Here is a 22,431-nt window from a genome sequence, read left to right as displayed (position 1 = left end):
AAGTGTTTAACCTTCTCAAGCTCTTTGTCTAATGACATCAACATACCAGTGTGCAGGCACCATTTTCTGTTCTAATTTTCCTTCTAACTAGCATAGCTGAGTATTTATATAGGGAATATATTTAAGTCTCAAGGGAAAGGAAGGAAAATAAGCTAGCTGTGAGACCATCAGAGCTCTGGAGTGTACTATTGACCCTGTCATTTTACATCTAGACAGTACTGTAAAAAAGCTGCTGGTACCCAAGTAAATCAGAAGATCATGTGAATGTAAACATAGCTTGTTTACAAATAAATTGGTTGTTGTTATAAAATCCCCTAATGGAAATAGATTTCCCAATAAACATACCCACAATAGCAATCCTACTGTTTCTAGGAATAATGTTTAGGTAACCTGTCTGTATAAGCAGATGATGAAAGCATTTGCTGAGAATTTTGTTTCTGTTGAATAAGCACAGCTTAATTTCTTATGCATTTATGCCTTCTCTTCCTGAAGCATCTCTGCCAGTATGAGAGCAATGGTACCATCTCCTCTGGTGGATACTCCCCATAAGGATTCTCCCCACATGTGAGAGAACAAATGCTGCAGCTTGGAGAGGCCACACACAAGCTAGTAACTCACCAGTTAGCACCTACAAACTGTTGAAAATAAAGGTTTAATAGCTGACCAGTGCGTGCATTTTCCTCTGTGGAGCACTGCCAGAAATTGCTGTCCTTGGCCAAGTAGTCACAGATGCCCATAGACAGCTTCGATGAAAAAATGTTTTTGTTAAACCAAATTGGGCTAAAATTACCTTGCAGAGAGAAACACCGTGTGACAGAGCTACATATAAAAGGTTAAGTTCACTCTGAAGTGACTGACAAAAAAATATCCAGGGAGAACGTACGTTCATACGTACAGGCAACCCAGAGAAGCTGTGGGTGCCCCATCCCTTAGAGGTGTTCAAGGCCAGGTTGAGTGGGGCCCTGGGCAGCCTGAGCTGGTGGGGGACAACCCTGCCCAGCATAGGTGCTGAGCCTTCCCTCAGTCAGTACTGCATCCTCCCCCAGACACAGAATCACAGGGGTTGGAGGGGACCTCAAGAGATCATCAAGTGGTGCTAAAGTGGAGGGTGCTAAAGCAGGCACCCTACAATAGGTTGCACATGTAGGTGTCCAGATGGGTTTTGAATCTTGAGTCCCCAGAGATGGGGACTCCACAACCTCTCCGGGGAGCCTATTCCAGTGTTCCATCACCCTTACTGCAAAGAAGTTGTTCCACATGTTTTAGGCCATCACTCCTTGTCCTATTGCTACAAGCTGAGTCTGGCCTCATCCATTTGCCCCCCATCTCCCTTCATCCTTCTGGCTCATGGCCAACCTGTTGTCCACCGGGCCCCCTCCCCCCGGCCTGGCCGAGACGAGAGGAGAGGAGAGGAGGGCCAAGCTGTGGGCAATGACGCGGGAGCACGGCGTCGCGGCGCCATAGCACCGCCGCCACGCGTGGGGGGAGCGGGCGGCCCAGGTGAGCGGCAGGTGCGGGGTCCCGCGGCAGGGACTCGGGGCCGAGAGGGGAGCGACCCCCCCGCGGGAAAGCCGGAGAGGGCCGCGCCGTGCCAACCTTGCCGCTAATGCCGGTTTTTCGCCGCTGCGCACAGGAGTCCCCGTGAGCGTAATTCACCTCCCGCTGTCTTCAGCGGGAACGAGGCTAATCCCATTTGGTGATTTACCAGCCCGCGGGGTGCAGGCGAGGCGGGCGGTAGAGCTCGGTCCCCGCCCCGCTCGGCAGGCTCTCCGCGGCCGCACGATGTCCGGTGAGTACCGGTGCGGTCCTCGCGGCGCCCGCTCGCCCCCGGCGACCCGCGGCACCACGCGGCGGTCCGGGCCCGGCGGGTTCTTCGTACGGCCCGTGCCGGCGGCGGAGCGGGCTCCCGGCGGTAGGCCGCGCTGTGATTAGCGGCCCCGGATTAGGGTTGGAGCCATCTGGCTGGTGGGAGGAAAGGGCCCGAGGGGTGGGTGCCTGCTGCTGGCCCGCGTGCTGTTTAGCCGGCCTAGGCTCGCCGGGGCTTTCCCGAGAGGCGAGGGGACTCTGGTGCAAGATTGTTTTAGAAGTTGTTTTCTGAGGAGAGTGGGGAAGCTGGGGATGTCTAACGGTATGGGCTGTGAAGTCCTCTCTGTCTTGTCCTGCCAGCTGCTGCGTTTCTAGTCCTGGTATTTCTTTTTTTTTCTAAACGTTATGTTACTCGTTTTTTGTCACTCATTTGCATATTACAGTATTGTTGCATTTGGTTTTTTGCAGAGATTGCTTGATGTCTGCTGAGTAACAGAATTGCAGTGTCTTGATGCAGGATGTAACTGTTCCTAACTGGAAGATATTTAATAACAGCGGCACAAAATAAGAGAGAGGTCTTCTCTGTAGCCTGTCACCACGAGTCCTAATCCTGCCTGGTAGCGTTCAGTGCTGCTTTAGTAATGGATAATTGAGAACCTAGTTTTGGATCAGGCAGAACTTCATTAGACCACAAGAAATACTGCACGTTGCTGAACATTGATTTGTATTCTCTGTGGAGGTGTTGGCAGTGCCAGCATAACACTCATGGGCAATGCAAATGTTTCCTCTCTTGTACCCAGGCCAGGGAAGCATGGGAATTAATACTGCCAACTCATTTGATTACTGTGGGGAGAACTGTCTATTTGCTGAAAATCTGCATAACAATTTCTGATGGTGGCTTAGCATAGCTCTTTTCATCATTACTCATTCTACCTGTTTGTAGCAAAATCCATCTTGACTGCTTCTGCAGCCCCAGGTGCAGCTGGAGCAGAGCTTCCTGTTTCACATCCCTCTGGTGATTAATGCCAAGTCAGAGGTCAGGAGACCTGTGACCAACGAGAGTGTGGCCAGTAGGTCAAGGGAGGTGATCCTCCACCTCTACTCTGCCCTGGTAAAGCTGCATCTGCAATACTGTGCCCAGTTCTGGGCTCTTCAGTTCAGGAAAGACAGGGAACTGGGGGTGGGGTCAGACTCCTTTCAGTGGCGTGCAGCAATAGAACAAGGGACAGCAGGCACAAACTGGAATGTAGGAAGTTCCATACAAACAGGAAGAAGAACTTATTTACTGTGAGGGTGACGGAGCCCTGGAACAGGCTGCCCAGAGAGGTTGTGGAGTCTCCTCTGGAGATATCTGAGACCCACCTGGACACTTTCCCATGCAGCCTACTGTAGGGAACCTGCTTTAGCAGGTGCTTAGACTTGATCTGTAGAAGACCCTTCGAACCGCTGTGGTTCCATGATTCTTTATTGTTGCAGCAGTCTAATGCACCTTCACAGAAACATGCTTTGGGGGGAGATGTTTAGTGAACCGATGTGGGAAGGAGAGTAGCAGAGAGGTGTGCTGGGCACAGCAGGCCTGGCCCAGGCTGTAGTGTGCCTGCCCTGCAGAGATGGCAGCTGCAGCAGAAAGAGAAGGTGAGATGAGAACGGCAGATAGTATCAGTGAGGAATGTGGAAAAACAGTGAGCCAGTGTTAGTTTGCAAGGCAGAACACTCTGGGAACGTAACCAGCCTACTGGGCATTTTTAGCTATTTTACGTACTCTTATTTTTAAGATGGCATTGTGTTACTTAGAGTATCTTTGTAGGCAAGCTGTAGCATATGAGTCTCTGGCTCCTATTGCAGTTTTGAGTGGGCAACTTGGCAAATTGAAGTTGTTACTCTAGGAGCCACTGCTAGAGCACATCTATCATTTCTCTGTCAGTCAGGAGACAGAAGTATGTTTACAGAGCTGTGTCAATTGGATTATGAGACTTGGTTTGAAGCTGGCAGGTGTACGTGTTTCATTCAGTGCTTATTACTGAGTCACTCCTGCCTCTCACTGGTGTTTGATCCTTCTCTGTCTCCCTTTCCCTCTGACCATCAAAGGGAGCACTGCTCCATCTGCATGCTGGTGTGGATTCCAAGGTTTTTATGCAGCCCTAGAACTGGTTTTCATGTCTGTTTAAGAATATTGCCTCTGGCAGCTCTGTCTGAGGTACTGCTGTGATTAAGTAGCGTAAGAAGCTGGTGATGTCAACTAAAAAGCTGTAACAAGTTTCACACAAAATCACTCAGCCTATTGTGGTTCACGTAACTTTTGGTGATTGATTTTTACAGACCGCTCTGCAGCTTCAGATAGCAGCACAGAGAAGATGGAAAAAGTAATTTGCTTGAAAGTCCGACTTGTTCTGATAAACTATTGCCGGTACCAACAGTGATTTCTTAACTTGCATCACCATGTTGCTGTGTGGTAATCTAGGCAAGAGAAGTGAGCAGACTTGTACGTTCATACAACACAGTTATAATGTGATTCTGATCATACACAGACTTTTCTTGTAATTCACAGAGTCGCCATAGGGCTCCACAGCTTGAAAACAATTTGCTTGAAAACATAATACTGTTCACACTAGGTGTTTGCTGTGAAAAATCCTGGTGTCATCCAGCACAAAGAACTGAAAGCAAAGCTGCACTTGGCAGTTAAAAAATAATATATACATATAGTCATGATGACTTTTAAATACCCACACCTTTGGCCTTCAAACTTGAAAGATTGAATATTGCCACTTTTGAAGCTTGAAATCAATGGTGAATCCCTCAGTATGTTAAATTTAATACAGCGTTGCCCTTGATTTCATTTAAATGGAGATTTCAGGTGAAGAGTTTGCTTTCACAGCTTTGTATGAAAATCTGATCTGCGGTTCTGACTTTTAGAAATAAAATAGTTATAGGGGCAGAGTTTCAAGGAGTATTTTAAACAAGGAAATTCAAGTAACACTTCTTTCCCTTGAAAACACGGAATGAGGTGAAAAAACAAGTAATGATAGAATCTTTGGATTTTAACTCTCTTATGGATCTTTAACTGATATGTCTGCATGATTTTAAAATAATGACCATATGCTTCTTGTTGCATCAGTAATGTTTTAACGTTGCTTGGTTTCAGCCAGTAGTTTGATTATCTGTGTAATTACCTCAATAATGGTTTGCTATATTAAGACCATAATATGTATCCTACAGCAGATTCACAGAAGAAGTGATTGGTTTCTTTTCCTTAGTAAGTATTAGCCAAAGCTCTTAGAAGATGTTTGCTCCCTTGTAGTTCTGACCACAGCTTTTGGCGGGACTGAACAGGGAAGCGTGTGTAACTTGCCAGACTGACCTGCTGAACTGTTCCTTGAGTAGCTTGTGTAGTTCTGGATGGGTTATTTATGCAAATATTTGGTTTCTGTAGCGAAAAGAATTTGCAGAGGCAATAAGGAGTTTGTGCTCAGTTTTATGGTTGTTATTTAAAATAGTGTCTGAAGATTTAAACACCTACTGGTTTTCACAGTTTGCTTTTTGTACTAGCCTACCCCCCCCGCCTTCCTCTCAGTGGTTGTTTTATTACCTTTTTTTTTTTTTTTTTTTGGCTGGAGATGCTTGTTTCCCAACACAAAAGCGTCTTTCATTGCTGAGTCTTTGTGCCTTTTGAGAATCATTTTACTGCTCAGGTGACCTTTGGGTTTTATGTATTTGTGTACGTGTGTGGCTTTTTCCCCTTTTGGGGGGACGTGAGGGGGCAGTTCTTATTTTTAATGCGTGCTTGTATTTGTTTAATCTCTTGGAAAACTGCAGTGGGAACAGTTAATGTGAACAACTGTCAAACCACCCCCTGTGAGCACCTCCTGTTCATTTTTCTGGAACTCCCACAACTTGCTTGAGCTGCTGTGCTAACGGGAGATGCAGATGTTTCCACAGTGAAAGCTCCGTTCTACTTTACTTGCATCTTCTGAGAACCATGATTAAAAAGGTTATTGGAACTTATTTAGCTGAAGGATCTGGTTGTTTAGACTAAGTTTCCCACTATTTAAAAGGGCATGGCCAGCAGGACGAGGGAGCTGATCTTCCCCCTCTGCTCTGCCCTAGTGAGACCACAGCTGGAGTTCTGTGCCCAGTTCTGGGCTCCTCTGTTCCCAAATGACAGGGAACTTCTAGAGAGAGTCCAGCAGAGAGCTGTAAAGGTGATTAGGGGCCTGGAGCATCCCTCTCTCATGAGGGAAGGCTGAGAGACCTGGGGCTGTTCAGCCTGGAGAAAAGAAGACTAAGGGATGACCTTATGAATGCTTATAAATATCTAGGATGCAGGAGGCAAATGGGTGGGACCAGGCTCTTTTCAGCAGTGCCCAGCAACAGAACAACAGACAATGTGCACAAACTGGAACATAGGAAGTCCCATATGAACATGAGGAAGACCTTCTTTACTGTGAGGGTGACAGAGCACTGGAGCAGGCTGCCTAGAGAGGCTGTGGAGTCTCTTTCTTGGGAGGTATTCAAGACCCACCTGGACACTTTCCTGTGCAACCTGCTGTTCAGAACCTGCTTTAGCTAGGACTTGGACTAGATGATCTCCAGGGATGCCTTCAAACCCCTATGATTCTGTTACTGAGATTGTCCTGTGTCACAGGGACCTGTAGTAGTGTCACCTGTAGTGCACGGAGTTCAGAGTCTGGCTGGAGATGAGTGGGAGGCAGGAAAGAAGCAGAGGGAGAGGTCAGCATGCCAGCAGCTCTGTGTTTCCCTCTAGATTTGGATGACATAGAAAATGGAAGCGTTTAGCATCTGAGAGCTTATCATGGGCACCAAGCATACTTGATTACATACCTCAATGTTATGTTAGAGACTTCAACTCGCTCATTTTGGCAGCCTGTTTCTGAGGCAGTCATGAGGTCATTCATCGGGTTCTCTGCCACTGGTTCTGTGAGATTCTTTCCCAGCGTCTCTCATAGAGCCTGGGAACTGAGTGACACAGTGTTTTGGTGGTGTTGTGTAATAATTTAATGTACCTGCATGTCACTTAAAGTGATGGTGGTTTTCTATGAGTAGCTCACACAAACATTTACTGAAGCTCTGTAGAGCTCAGTGGAATTCCCCTCATCCTACACAACCCCATTGCTTTGTTCTGGTTAATTTTGCAGCTCAGCTATTCCTTCATATCTGAGAGATGCTGTTCACCTCACAAGGTTCTAGGTTCTAGCTCACCCCAGGAGCTAACAGCTGCTCTGCTGGAGGACGGAACTGAAGAACGGCAGGTGCTGGTACTGCTGGATGCCTGGTATCCCAGTAAAACACACTGTACCTGATGTTGTACAAGAGTGTAGTTTTCCTTCTTTTTTTAGAGTAACTTTTTTTTTTTTTTCCAAATGTTTATTGATTCTGAGGAACATTCCTTATTTTTTTTGAAGTTACTTAAGGTAAGGATCCTTAGCTTCTGGTCGGGGATGCCAGCCCTAGTATCACTTTCTCCATGCACGTCAGTAGGTACCACTCGTTCAACCAGTTACTCCAGTACAAAGAGGATAAAGCAAAGAATATTCCTGTTATGTTGATTCAATGAGGTCATGGAAAGAAGGATATTTATGGTTACTACTTAACATCCTGTTTTTTTTTCCTTGGCTTCTGGCACTGTATAAAAAGAAAAAAAAATTTCTTATCAGTTGCGTTACATATTATGTTAAATAAATGTACAATCTAAATACTTACAGATAGCTCTTTTGATTTACCATTACATTTAGGCAAATGTGACTTGGGGAGTTACTTGTTTAAAGCTAGTCTGAAAACTTCATGATATTATGCAAATGAGGCAAAACTTCTGCATAGATTCTGCAGTCATGTTTACTGGATTTTTCTATTCAGTTTTGTCCTTTGGGGGAATTTGGAAAAGAGAAGAGCTTATCGCAGGAACTGCAGGTTGTTATAAGCTGTAGCCTAATGGCTAGCTGGAGGAGGGAGATTGTAGGAACCTGCCAAAAGAGCTTATATTAAATCTCTAAAGTGGCTCCTCTGAATTTTTACTCACAGTAACGGATCAGGCCTTTGTGACCCTTGCTACTGACGATGTGTATTGCCAAGGAGCTCTGGTTCTTGGACAGTCATTGAGGAACCATACGACATCTAGAAAACTGGCAGTGCTGATTACACCAGAGGTTTCCAGTGGAATGAGGTAAGAATTGGTGTGGTTTTGGAGGCTTGTAATGTGGAAAATAAAACAATAACACGAAGAATTTTAATGGGTTTCCATAGGATTTCACAGCATTATGTGTAGAAGTTCCCAAATGGCTAATGATTTCTGAGGGGAGTCCCAAATCACATCTGGGGTAAGACTGTCTGCCTGATAAGTGTTTGCTTGCAGAAGTAGAGCTTGTGGCTGGAAGTTGATATTTGAGCCCATAATTGGGAACATTAGCTGAATGTTTAGAAAATAAGGTTTTAGCGTCTTGCTCTGGAGCCAAAAGAGCTCTGGAGCTCTGCTTTTTTTCTTCTTTTTTTTTTTTTTCCTTCCCCAATTGTTTCTCTTTTAGAAGGAGCAAAATACCTACCAGCCACGACATCAGAACTCTCCAAGACATGCTTTTTATTTTTTAGCCCAAGTTAGCACTTCAAAAAGTTGGGCACTGAACTAAGCTTCTAAAAGTCTGTACATACGCTTAATACTTTCACAGCTAACTTCTGCCCCTTGTATATCAGTCAAGCAAAACACAGTGACTTTGAAATCTAGATAATCAGCACAGGATTTTCTTCTCCTGTGTTTGTATGACATCTAGGAGTTTGTAGTTGATGGTATAACGTAAATAAACTGTTCAAAAGCTTTTTCTTCTTGTACCTTAGGGGAATATTATCTCCTTTGATATCCCATATTAAATTTGTGTGAAAGAGATGCTCACTACTACAAATAATCTCAAATTAGACTTTTAAGATGACTTCTTTTCTCTGTGCAAGTATGTCACTGTGTCAGTGTTTTCATGGCAGAAGTGGTGAATCTCTCTAAGTTCCCTTCTTTCTCTCCACTGTTTGCTCTGGTAGGTCTGTCCTGCGCAGCGTGTTTGATGAAGTCACTGAGGTGGATGCACTTGACAGTGCTGACTCGGTCCATTTGGCTCTGTTGCAGAGGCCAGAGCTGGGTGTAACCTTCACTAAGCTTCACTGCTGGACCCTTACTCATTATAGCAAATGTGTCTTCATGGATGCAGACACCTTGGTGAGCAAGAGCTGTGGTAAAGTTTGTGTCTGTCTTAGACGTGCTATGAGTGTGCACTTCCTCATCTGGCAACCCAGTGGCCAAGCAAGTGAGTGTCTTTGCTGGGAGTCATAAGGCCACAGAAGCTGCAGCTGACATATTTTGGCTGACAGCTTTGCTGCCTGCAGAGAAGTGGATCCTGTTTTGAGAGTAGCCTCCAGACTTCAAAAGATATCATAAACACATCCTATGCAAATTGGCTTCTGACAGATGTTTAAAATAGGTCTCTGTCATATACTTCTGCTTGGAATTACTCTGATCAGGAAGGCAGGCAAGTTATAAAAAGGAGAGGAAAACAAAACATTTTCTGCTGTATGAAGATTAAAAAAAAAAAGTAATTTTGACAAGGACACTCATGTCAGCCTTTCTCTGCAGCAGTTAAGTGTTTCATTTTGAGAGAGTGGGATGCATTTTTATTTAATAGGATTATATTTGTATTAGAAACCAAATTATTCCTCTCAGAGAGTGAGAGAGAGAGCTTATGATTTAAAGTTAAAGGAAGAAGGCAAGTATTTGGCTGTGGTATTTGTTTGTTTGTTTGTTCTGTTGTTTATTTTTTGTTTTAAGTCAATGAGATAATCTTCCTTTTGAAAAGATTTACTCTCCCATTTTTCACATTGTCTCCCTTTACAGTCATTATGAGTGGGGTACAGACTTCTAGTGGCTGTACAGACACTGTCAGAGAAGTCAAGAACTACAGTTAATGTTACTTAATTACATTTTAAAAAGTTACGGACCTCAGAGTGTTTGTCATTGCTTCTGCTTTTATGCTGCAAACTATGCACTTGGTCAAACTAAGAATTGAATTTGGTAGTAATGGTGTAGCTACTCATGTTCCAGAAAGACGTCTGTTGTAACAATTCACCTTTTCTCCTACATTCTCCAAGGTGCTTTGCAATGTTGATGAATTGTTTGATCGAGAAGAGTTTTCAGCAGCTCCTGATTCTGGCTGGCCCGACTGCTTTAATAGTGGTGTATTTGTGTTCCGACCTTCTTTAAAAACTTACAACCTGCTGCTCCAGTTTGCTGCTGAACATGGCAGCTTTGATGGTAAGAGATGAAGTGCAAGAAGCTAGATTCAGTTTCGCTGAACCATTTTTCTGTAGCTTCCATGCTATCTGGCAGAACAGAGGAAGGCAGGAGTTCTCTGGACTTTAAGTAATTGAGCCCCCACGAAAATTTATAGTGCAGATCTTTGCCTCTTACACAGTTATTTAAGACTTATTGAATTATTGCAGGCTGTGCTTCCCAGAAAAGTACAATGAAGAGATTCTGAGTCTTGCTCAGTAAGTTTTAATTTTGCTATCCATTTTAGGATAAAGAAATACAGCTGATCTTCTGCTCTGAGGGAGACAAAAACCCCTTCTTACTTCTTTCTTCGTAAATTACAGTAGGACTCCACTTAAACTGAAAATTGATCAGGTATTACTTGCACCTGCTCATGTGGCCATACTGTCAAGTCCAAGTTGCAGTCCCATGAACACCCCAGTGTAATTTCCATCCTTTGACATAAATTTGAATAGAATTATATGTTATGGTAATATTGTTTTCTATGTTCTTTAGGGGGTGATCAAGGCTTGCTGAATAGCTTCTTCAGCAACTGGGCAACAGCAGATATTGGCAAACACTTACCGTTCATCTATAACTTAAGCAGTAGTGCGGTATACACCTACGTTCCTGCTTTCAATCAGTAAGTAGTGACACTTCTGACTGATTGTAAATCTTTGTAGCATGCTAATAATAAGTCATTTACTATACAAGAGAGAGAGAGTGAATAATAATGGAATATTCTGATGATAAATAAATTTCAGTAGTAAGAAATGGTATTTTGTATAAAAATCATGCATTTAAAAACTTAAAAGCAGGTGAAGATTTATTGCGTTTGGACAGATAGAAAGTCCCAGAGTCAGCTACTGTGTTTCATATACTGCTTCGGAGAAACTTCTCAAATTTGGAAGTATGTAGATTACTTTAATATCAGGTTCTAACAGCTTTACTCGGAAAGTTGTTCCCTTTTTTTTTTTCTTCCCACTCAGTTCTATGGGAAATAGTTGGGGTTTTTCGTTTTATTTATTTCTTTAGAAAACCCTTTATTATGTTCTTCCTTGGAACAAAATTTGTGCTAGTAATTATATTATGTCAGTTAATTTGCTTAGAGAAACTTTTCTGGCAAAAAGCAAGTTGTTGAGATTTAGTGTGCCATGAATTACTCTTACAGTTGCACAAAACATGTAGTGGGAGGTGAACTTAGGGGGATGTACTTGTTAGTCATTTTCAGGATGGGATCAGTGCTAACCAATTCTGTTGATTTGGTGTTTGAAGTGATTTTCATTCAGTTGTGAGCACAGCTTGCAAGAAGACTGGAACCAGGACAGCATGAGCCTTTCAGTTTCCTTCATGAACTTTTCCACTAGAATTAGTAGCTGGAAGTAATGGCAATGTTAGCCTTTTCTTTTACTGCCTACTACCTGAGATATTTTATTTTAGATTAAGGTAATAAAGGTACTCAAATGTATTTTTGTTGCAAAGTACTCTCATCTCACCAACTGAGAGTAAGCATGTTTCTTTAGCTAAAAAATAATCTTTAACCTATGGATTTGTATGTTTAATTCCTACAGTTTTGGTAGAGATACCAAAGTTGTTCACTTCCTGGGAGCAACAAAGCCCTGGAACTACAAGTACAACCTTCAAACAAAGAGAGTGATGCATGATGGCACCACCTCTGGATCTTTCCATCAGCTGTCATTTCTTGCCCTCTGGTGGAACATATACAGTGCCAGTATTTTGCCTTTGTTAGAAAAATTTCAAAAGATGGAAGAATCAGAATCTGAGGAATGGAAGGTAACTATCAAGGAGCTAGTGGGAATATACTGGAATCACAGCAAAAGTTCTGAAATTATGTGTTTGCCAGAGGAAATAATCATATGGGAAAACATGCCTGTCAGTTGCTAATAGATGTCTCTAAAAGCTGTCTCTGCTAAGCTAACAGTTTAGGAAAGTTGTCTGGTTCTTGTGGCTTTACAAAGATCTCCCCCACTCCCCTTCTTAACTGATAAGGAGTTTGTATGGAAATACATGTATATATATTCTGCAAATTAAATACAAAATACAGCACGAGTTAGGCAGAAAAGGTGATCCCCTGTCTGTGAAACAGATCTCTGACTTTGTGAAGGTAATCTGGTTTAGATCTCAAACTAGGCCTTGAACTAGAGTAAAATTTACCTTTTCAGACCTACAGTATCATTTACTTTATGAGCATCATAACAGATTGGATTTGAAAAGTCAGTATTTAATTACATTTAGGATATTATATGAGTTAGTTTTATGTCTTCAAGCATTTACTGTACTCTTTACACTTTTTTTCATCAAAGGAAGTGCAACAATGTGTGATTTTCATGAATAGAGTAAAAAGCTGTGTTGATAAATGCTTTCTTGGAAATGTACATTATAAACTAGTGAGTAGGAGCAGGATGCAATTCTTAATTTTGTAACAGATGCGACAACGTAGGTCACTTTTATGCATATATAAATATTTTCTTTATGTCTGTTTAATATTAAACGACTACCATCATTAAACAAATTGCACAGTTCCATAAAATTAGTTGGACAATTACCATCAAAGCTCTGGAGAGGAATTTGGTTTATAAACCTGATGACAAATCTGAAGTGAGTGGGTTTTGATCTTATATTTAATGCACTCCATTATTTTTAATATTTTTTTTTTGGGGGGGGGGGGCAGTGGAGAAATATTTCAGCTACAGTAGCGTGAAGGTGGAAGTATCAGCTAGATTTACCTCATGATGATGGCAGTGTAATCTTCAGTTCATAAATCTAAATTGACTTATACTCTGAACCTGTGACGACAATTTTTAAAAATGTATTAACATTAATGCTGAAGACCACATGAGGAAGTGAATCTGTTCTAAACAAGATATTGATTTCCTGCAGAATTTTATTTCATTGATGGGATGTTCTTGGTTTTGCTAGCATACTTTCAATGGAGTTGAAATCACACTGAAAAAGGTTGATCCTTCTGTGGCCAATTCTCTGCAAATGCCGGTACTTCCAGAGCAGGCATATGAAGCACATCCCACAGCATGTTCATCTGAGGAACTCAGTTTAAAAGATGTAAGTATGCTGTATATTCTTGTATGCAGTAACAAAGTAAAATGATATACCGAAATAAGATTTTTTTTTGTATTAGAATTTTCTTGCTATCATCAGAAATAGTCTGAAGAATATTTATTTTCTTTAGTCTTTAGTCATGTGTGCGTGTCATATCCAGGTGTTGAAAGGGTTTGCATCAAATCTTACCAAGAAATTGCATATTGAGAATTGGTCAGTACTAAACAAAACGTAATAAAAAGAAATTACATTAACCAATTAATCTTTTGAGTATTCATAGTCCTGTAAACGAATATATCTAAAGCTAGAATTTTTTTTTTTTTTTATTTCCCCAGAAGTATTGACTCAGAAAACCGTTTCCCAAATTGATTTGGGCAACAAGGGATATCTTTGAAGGAAATCACTAATGATCACTGCAGTGGTTCTTGTTCTTTTGTCACTCTTCATGTATTTGAGTATTTCTGTTGCAGCTATTCTCCTTATTTTATGCAGAAATTTAATTGGAGATAACAGAACAATGTTTCTGAGGTGGAAGTTGTTGTGTTTGTATGATAAGCCATGATATAGCAAGGTACAATTGGGAGAAAATGAAATTAATGGCATAATGTCATCTGCTGCTTTGATTTGTGGGCTATTCTCTAGGAAGGTGACTATTTTATTATATTCAGCATTTCAGCACTTCAGACTGTAGTTACTCCATAAAACTGTAGACTTTGCTCCTTTCTTTTCTAGCCTGAGTGAGTAGAGGCTGAAGGAAAACTGCAAACATTCCAGCCTTTCAGTTTAAAGTTATTGGCAAATGATATTTGATCTTGTGTGCCTGATGCATCTGACTGTTGGAAATACTCAAATAGGGGAACATTTTTAAGATGCTGTTTGGGGTAGAAAATAATAACGTTCATTTAAAATACTGTCATGCACGTTTAAACTTACTGTGCTATAATTAAAAAGGTAAAGTAGGATTGCTTCATCAGAAGATAGTATTAATTTGAAGTGAATAGACAGATTTTATTCTTAGGAATCCCATCATATGGCTGTTTGTTGCTTAGCTTCAGTAGTCTTTTGAGTCTTTTGGTTAAAGAGACTTCAGAATGGGGGCTGTTTACTCTTTTGTTTTGACATCGAGCAAAGGCAAGTATTTGGGGCAATGCTTTTTGGGCAGCCCATTTTAATTTTGTCATGGAATACAATGTACAGTTCTCACTGTGTATTTACAAAAGCTCAAGTTACAGAGCAATCTAGAATCCTAAAATTAGGTTTTTTTCCTATTTAAATTTGGCCTGGTGAATGGTAGGCATCTACTGTGAGCTAGTTTTCCAAGCTGTTCCTGTCATCCCTGAAGAATGCCAGGCACTCCTGAAACTATTTTAAGGATGAGATGAGCTGCCCTCTGGAGATACTTATCCTAGACTGATTACAGTAGGAGCTTAGATTCAGTGCCATTTTGATAGCTAAAGCTAGATGAGATGAATTTTGTCCTTGGTCATAATGTTTTCTTCCTTTTACTCCTGCCCTCTGCTTTCCCAAATCCCAAGACTGAGATCATTTTGTCTTGTATATGTTCTCATAATAAGGAAACACGGGGTGGAAAAAAAGTTCCCCTAATAAAAACTCAGTGGTTGTATTCTAGCAGCCTGTGTATGAAGTTGAACAACGTGGTTCTAGCGTTCATCTCTCTGAGCCTGACAGACCTTCCAAACAACTTGCTTTTCATCCTGCATTTCAGGAAACCTCCAAACTGGTACATGTAGCTTTCTGCACTGTTCTTCTGTTGGTAATTGCATGCATGTTGCTGCTGCCAGCATCATTCTGGGAAATACTGACTAACTGATGCAATGTGCAAATAAATTCTTACATCTTTGAGCTATGTAATTATTTTATTAACCTCTTCTGATACTGGTGTACCATTCCATTCTGCTCGTTTTACTTCTACGTTTTAAATGTATTTAAATGCGTGCTGTTAATTTTAGCTGTGCAATAACAATAATGGCAACGTTTTATTTTATGGTGGGTTGGTTTTTTTTGGAGGTGATGTACTGCAAGTCAGACATGGAGCGTAAGCTGCTCAGCTGTGCTTTATGATCTTGCACTGTGTTTTTCTGTGGGCAGTATGATAGCCAATTAACAACACCAATCTTGGCATTAATGGGGTCACAGGGTGTCCAGGAGCTGGATCTTGTAAGGTGCACAACACATTTTGCTACTGAGGAAAATGTGAAGTGCTGTGGTAAAAGTCTTAAAGGCTGAGAAATAATTTGGTAGGTGAAACTGCAGCTCCTTTGCAGTCAGGGATGTTTAGGCCCTAGCTAAAATATTAATTCATGAAAACATGATGATTCCTGTTCTGTTGTTAATAGCATCCAAGGCTGCTGATAATGCTTGCCACAGGTTGAAAAGAAAAAAAAAAAGGAATCTTAATGCATTTTTGCAGTTATGTATATACATTCCCTAAGAGCTAACAGCATATATATACACACACACACATTTGCATATATACAGTGTAAGCATGCTCTTCAGAGGGTTTATTCATCTTTAAAGTCATGTACAGACTGGATCCCAAGCAAGGATACATAGGAAGGATGTGACTGCCTAAGCTTATAGCATCATGTTATCTGAGCAAAATACCTTACTTGGTCTGTGAATACAAGCCTTATGCAAGGCCCGCACCCCAGACTGGCACAGGCTGTGTATATAATGAAATTACAGGGCGTTTAGGCAGTTTAAGCCTAATATCTCACCCGTTCCAGCTTAAGTTCTGTTCTGATGCATGTCTATATTGAATTCACGATGGCTTCACTGGAAGGCTGTTCTGGTTGTTTTTAAATTTGATTATGACATGAGTTGTTTGCCTTTGAGCCTCTTGGAGTAGTACTGAAAAGCAGATTTTCAGTACTTGTCTTGATTAGCTCTTGTTCTATTTCTCCCTAATTATAGGTTATAATTTTGGGGATGTTCTAGTTTTATTAGCATTGATCAGTTCTGGACATAGTTTTCTTTTTTCTTTGGTTGAAATAATTACTAATGGTATGCTGTGCATTTATGCACCTCTCTTTGTGCACTTGATCTTGAACCAGTGTACAGAATTTTGGAGTGTCATTCAAAATTAATTATTACCATTCTAACAAATAATGTCATTCTTTTGAATTAATTAATTTACTTGAGATAATGTGGCTCATGTTACAAATAGTACTGACCTCACTGGAGTACAAATAAAATATATGATCAAAAAACACAGGAACTTTTCATAGAATCATAGAATGGCTTGGGTTGGAAGGAACCTCAAAGATCATCAAGTTCCAACCCCACTGCCGCAGGCAGGGCCACCAACCTCCACATCTAATACTAGACCAGGCTGCCCAGGGCCCCATCCAACCTGGCCTTGAACTACAGGGATGGGGCATCCACAACCTCTCTGGGCAGCCTGTTCCAGCACCTCACCACTCTCACAGTAAAGAACTTCCCCCTGATATCCAACCTAAATCTTCCCTCCTTCAACTTAAAACCATTTCCCCTTGTCCTGCCCTTATCTACCCTTGTAAAGAGTTGACTCCCCTCCTGTTTGTAGGCTCCCTTCAGGTACTGAAAGGCTGCAATGAGGTCACCCCGCAGCCTTCTCTTCTCCAGGCTTATGCTCCAATGGAAGTCTGTTGAAGACAGTTCTCATTGTGTTGTTGCTGTGCGTGCAAAGCTTTGACTTAAGACAGGCAAAATAAGTACTTGGTATGTTCAAAGATGCTAAAAATGATTAATAAGAAGCATAGGAAAATGAGATCACATTATAACAAAACAAGTGCAAACGTTTGAATACTGATAGTTTTGGTTGGGTTTTTTTTTTTTTTTTTTTGCTTGCTTGCTTCTTTTAACTGGCACTTTTTAAAGCAGAAATTTTGACTTCTAAGGTTTAACTTTACAGCACTGAAATGAGAACAATCAAGTGACTGTTTTCCTGCTGTTCTTCTTCCCACAGAATGAGGTTGCATCTTCTGTTTCAGAGCTCTCTATTCACCTCAAACCAGAAGAACCAAATCCAGAAGATGAACGGAGAAAATGGGAGGAAGGGTGTATGGACTATATGGGAAAAGATGCTTTTGAACATATCAAAAAGAAGTTGGACACATTTTTACTCTAAGATGAAGTGAAATGTAATGACTATCATGATATTTCTTCTGTAAATAGAACCTCGAATATTTGGATATCTTCCTAGTTTATTTGACACCAAAGTTGATGGAAGACTAACAGAGATAGACTCTTGTTTTGCTGTTGTTTTTTTTTTTTTAATGGTTATGTGTGCCTCAACTTCATTGGTCTCTCTTAGTGCCTTCTGAGGTATAATGAATGATACTTTCTGAGTTTGAAACTCTCGTGTTTATCTCTTTTCCCTACTGTTCTGTGTAAGTACTGCACGGGAACACTCATAAGTGAAGTATGTTGAAAGCTGAGATTATTTTTACAGTACTCTTACCTCTTACAAGAGGCTGCAAAAACTTTTTAAATTAAAACTTTTTTTTTTTGAAACCAAGTTAATGATTCCAAGGGCAACCGTGGTGTAGACTTCAATGTGAGAGAAAAGTGAGATGAAATCCTGGCCTCATATGAGTCTGTGACAAAACCTTTTAATTTACGTACAATTAGGTATAGAGTAAATCAGGACTTTGAGATCACTATTGGACACTTCCTGTTTTACACAGAAACTGCTCAAGTAGCAGTGTGATGAAAAAATGTCTTAAGGTAGCCTTAAGACAGACTGAAAACGTATATTAACCTTTTATATTGTTGCTAGAGGATGCAGTTTGTGTGTGGTTTTTTTTAACATATGTTAGCTTTTACTTCCATATTGAGAGTTGCGTAGTTAGAGGAAGAAATGCTGACTGACGCTATGGTATAAACTTTCTGGTGCTTTATATTAATTTGTTTACAGTACTCCGACTGCAGTTGACAAAGGCATTCTTCTCATTTAGTATGGTTGCTCCAGTTTGAGTGCAACTGAAAACACAATTAGTACTTGTTTTAGTAAACAGGCCATTTAAAGATCTTTTAAACAGCTGTGTGCGGGATCTAATAAATCGGAGTGTAGTTTCAGATAAATCTATTGATGAGAGTCCATTATATTAAGTGTACTTAGAAGGATTGCTTTATGAATTTTGAGTATTTAAATATGAGTGATCTTGGCAAGTTCGTTGAAACAAACAAGAAAAAAAGAAACACTTTGAAAGAAAGAAGCTTGATAGGCATGCTAATATAGTAACAGATTTGATACAGTTACGCATAATGCTGCTGAGTATTAGAATGAGAATTCTGCAGTGCTGATGCAGGATCTGAAATGTGTTCCAACCTTGATTTGTCACAATTTTGGTACAGATAAATTGAATGAATAACTTGGGAATTCTGTTTAACAACCAGTGGTGTAATGTTAAGCATCGGAGGGATTGCTGTAGATGTTAATGAAGAAGAAGGTGGGGTAGGAGAGAAGGAATCTTTTTCTTTCTCCATCGAAAAAAGTTGAAAAGAAGAGGAATGACTTGTACAAATGAGTAAAGGAACAAAAGAGTCAGAAGGTCCCTTGAAGGCAGAAGAGTGATCTTTGAGTTTTTTAAACTTACTTCCTACTGTTTATGATGGTGGCGTTACTTTACTTCTGGGGGCTATTTCTGACTTGTCAAATCCTTTATTTCTCATTTATTCTGAGTACTCCTAAGGTAGGAACTGTGGGTCTCTCTCTTTGGTTGGTCTCTTGAAGTTGAGCTTCTAGTTTAAGGTAGGTGTTTAAGGTCTCTGAAGTTGAAGAGAGAGATGTCCAGAAAATGATTCATCTCAATTTCTCCATTGATCATAAAGAGACCCATGATAAATTGCATTCCTTTAGCAGGCAACCTTTATATGGGAACACAGGTAGGCGCTTTCTGCATCTTGTTTTTTATGTCCCAGCACAGCACTACGTGGAGGTTATACTAGCTGCAGTGTAGTGGCATTTGATCTGCTAATTATCTGTTTCTTACTGAAGTAACTTGTGCACTTCTGAGAAAATCTTCCGTTTTATAAGAATTGTTGCTAATATAATTGAAACAGTTTCTGAAAACTGTATACAGCAGTAGGCAACCATGTGAACTCATGCTTCATGCAGCTGTGATTCTGCAGTAACTACTAGATCCTACTGGGTACATTAATATAGATTATGGGAAAAATTACTGATGTGAAATCTATAATTGAAAAGTTTTAAAACAGACATATGACTGTAGTAAAAGGAGCTGTTATGGAACACATTTGAAAGTGTTAAGATGTAGAATGGTATTGTGTGTGGATTATGCGGTGTTTTGCAAAGAAATGTAGCAGACTAATGTCATGGAAATAAAGTAGAAATGGAAAGGATATACGAAGTCATGCTCATCGTGCTTTAGGAGGAAGTTTTTCACTCAGAGGGTGGTGACGCACTGGAACAGGTTGCCCAAGGAGGTTGTGGATGCCCTGTCCCTGGAGGTATTCAAGGCCAGGCTGGATGTGGCTCTGGGCAGCCTGGTCTAGTGGTTGGTGACCCTGCACACAGCAGGGGGGTTGAAACTCAATGATCTTTGAGGTCCTTTTCAACCCAGGCCATTCTGTGATGATGATGATTCATCAAATGATGCATGGTTACAGATCATGTTGTGCCAGGGAGCACCATTTGTGGCTGATTGGTTACTTTAATGTGTTTTTTTTTCTTTCCATTTTATTAAATGCCTTGTCAGACATTCGCACCGCCAGCTGAACAGAATTAGAGGTATACATTACAATTCTACAGACATACATAATAGAAGCATTAGAATCTTTCTAGAATTAGCACAAAAGTAGTTGAGTTACTGTGTTTCCCAGAAAAATACAACTGTGCTTAAAAACCTTGCCCAAGGTTTTGTGCGTTGTCTTCATTCAAGAAATCTTGAAATATTTACAAATAATGGTGTATCTTAGTGGATTCTTGCACAGCAATGCCACCAGAGAGTGAGGAGGGACGAACTTTTCAGTTTATCCAGAATTTGCATGTGCTGTACTTTGGGCAGCTTCCTTTGATCTCTGTGGATGTCATTCCACAACTGTGAGACCACAAACAGGTTTGGAGAGTGTCATGGGCAGCACATTACAAAATCTGTGGATCGTGGCGAAGTCAAAACGTGACTTGGAAGTTTAAACTAAGCCTCACTCAGAATTTCTTCCACATTCAAGTTTGGGCAGATGCAGGTACTTCTAGGGTAAAGAAATTTAAGAAAAACTTTCTGGTGGCACCACTGGTCCCTGAAGAAGAAGAATTTGTCAGGCCCTGGTGACCCAAGTAGCAGCTGTAAGGGTTTTGAAAGGCCAAACTCTGACCTGTTGTATTGTGGGAGACTTAAAGTGGGCAGCTTGAGATAAAATCAAAATTTGCTTATTCTCCTTTCTTCTGTCCTGGGCTTAATTATTTACAGCAAGCCTTAAAAGGTAGTTTGATTTGCAAAATTATTGGGTGCTCTTCATATCATAAACAGGAGATAGCGTGGGTGAGCCACAAGGAAAATTCTTGAAAAGCTTAGACGAGTGGGTTAATGCCCTTTCCAAGCCTACTGGAAAAGGAGGTGGTTGTTGTAATGTCCCTACTTACTTGCATGGTGTCTTGTGAGGACATTTCCACTTTGGTTGTTCTTTTTCTTTGTCCCTCTAGCTCAGTCAGCTCACATGAGTTATGTCTCATAAGGCTGATATTTGGGAAAAAAAACACACACTTCACTTTTCTGCAGTGATTTTCCTGTCTGTGAATGTGAGACTGGCCTAGTAGCAGCTGGCTTTATACATCTGCATGCTTCTGAAAATCTCTACTTGTTCAACAGAAACAAGTCTGCCTATTTATTCCTTGATAAATTCTGTTGTTTCGCTAAGCTAAACCGTTTTGATTCATCTGGTTTTGAAAATAACATGAGATGGGCCTGTTCTCTTAATTTATACCTCTAATAATATTATCATTGTGTGAAAGCATTTAGCTCAGTCTGCAAGAAAATGCTTAATGTATTTGTTAGTCTTTTTCCTTACAGTTTTAATCACTGTGGAGTTCTATTTCAGAGACTTGATGATTTTTAAATCAGCCCTGTTAATGAGATAAGAATTGACTGCTTGGCATTTTAATCAGGCTGCAGAAATAGATGCCAGTTAGTACTTGTCATTGAAATACCTTGCATTTTCGGTGTATGGCTAGCAAAGTGCTTCAGTTGAAATTCTGTTCATCCTGGCTGGCTCATAAATAAGTTTATCTGGTGCTGGCAGTTAGAAAGGCCGACACCTAAGCAGTATCTTACCTCCTGGTATAAACTTTCCACTTGCAATAGCTATAGCAAAGGTAATTAAAAAAAATGTTTAATTACAGTGATATATAATAGTATGAATACAGGGAAAAAAGCAGAGTTGCAAGCCTTATCCTTACCTTTGCTTTGGGTGTTATTAGGGCTCTTTAAATCCCTAGAAAACAGAGGGAAAAATGTAATTCCAAGAGAGCCAGATTTTGATTTGTGGTTGTTTAATTCCTAATTATTTTCCCACCCAGGAATGAGAGAACTTTAACTGCCTTGGTAAGTGTTTGTTTCCTTTTATGGGACTATACAGGCTTCTGAGCCATGATACATGTAGGTGGTTCTCCTTAGATGTATAATATCAGAAACAGGTGATTATTTATTTTAGGCTTAAAGACCTATGCTTTTTGAAAGCATGCTCTTATTATTAAATATTTGGAACAAAAGTGATCGCTTGTGATGGGCGGGTGTCAATATTTCATCTTGAAACTTCCTTGAGTTGTTTGTGTGTCAGTGGCTTGGAGGCACATGGCAGAACAGGTCATTCAGCCTGTTCATTCAGCCAAGGTCATTCAGAATCACGAGCACAAGTGTTTTGATTTTCCTTCTTCCTATCCTTCACTTTTGTAAATGAGTCTCCCCCCTAAAATTCAAGCTGGATCAAGTTTGAGCTGAAATTGCTTTTCTCAGCTTATCTGTCACACAATTATTTTGCATTCTCAGATGATGGGATCAAGTGGTTTACGCACTGGCATTCCCCTGGGTTGCACCAGAGAGCAAATTGCCATATTTGAGGTATTTGAACTTGGTGAAGTGAGTTATTTTAGAAGCTTATTGTCTCTCTGTTGTGAGACTCAACAATTACTTTGTTGAGTCAGACTAGTGCAGAGATTCCAAATGTCATTTAAAGATGATCAAACTGTTTAGGTGGAAGTCAGCTTCATACAGCAGGAATGTCAAACG

At 40.7% G+C, this 22,431-nt stretch overlaps 1 protein-coding gene across 6 annotated transcripts; it reads left to right on the top strand.

Annotated features, from left to right (window-relative positions):
- GYG2 (glycogenin 2) lies at positions 1,173-21,914 on the top strand. 6 transcript variants are annotated; one of them, XM_021411454.1, is made up of 10 exons: positions 1,173-1,500; positions 1,634-1,789; positions 7,843-7,984; positions 8,845-9,019; positions 9,946-10,108; positions 10,622-10,748; positions 11,677-11,899; positions 13,046-13,186; positions 14,814-14,924; positions 17,151-21,914. In XM_021411454.1, the coding sequence occupies exons 2-10, from the start codon at positions 1,783-1,785 to the stop codon at positions 17,310-17,312; spliced, it is 1,251 nt and encodes a 416-aa protein (XP_021267129.1). In that variant the 5' UTR covers positions 1,173-1,500; positions 1,634-1,782; the 3' UTR covers positions 17,313-21,914. The 6 variants fall into 6 exon arrangements, with proteins under 6 accessions (XP_021267129.1, XP_021267138.1, XP_021267112.1 ...); XM_021411463.1 differs by lacking the exons at positions 1,173-1,500; positions 1,634-1,789 and adding an exon at positions 1,875-2,186; XM_021411437.1 differs by lacking the exons at positions 1,173-1,500; positions 1,634-1,789 and adding an exon at positions 6,311-7,731 and having other exon boundaries at positions 14,817-14,924.

The sequence above is a fragment of the Numida meleagris genome, chromosome 1, assembly GCF_002078875.1.
Source record: "Numida meleagris isolate 19003 breed g44 Domestic line chromosome 1, NumMel1.0, whole genome shotgun sequence".
In the NCBI taxonomy this organism is placed as follows: Eukaryota; Metazoa; Chordata; class Aves; order Galliformes; family Numididae; genus Numida; species Numida meleagris.
The sequence above is the reverse complement of the archived record's forward strand: the minus strand, read 5'-3'. Positions and strand labels throughout refer to the sequence as shown.

Bases quoted from the DNA above. Each gene is read 5' to 3' on its own strand.
- GYG2 (XM_021411431.1), top strand. From the start codon at position 7,614: ATGCAAATGAGGCAAAACTTCTGCATAGATTCTGCAGTCATGTTTACT. The intron at 7,732-7,842 runs GTTGTTATAAGC...TTTTACTCACAG, and splicing joins GCTTATCGCAGGAACTGCAG to TAACGGATCAGGCCTTTGTG. The intron at 10,109-10,621 runs GTAAGAGATGAA...TATGTTCTTTAG, and splicing joins TGAACATGGCAGCTTTGATG to GGGGTGATCAAGGCTTGCTG.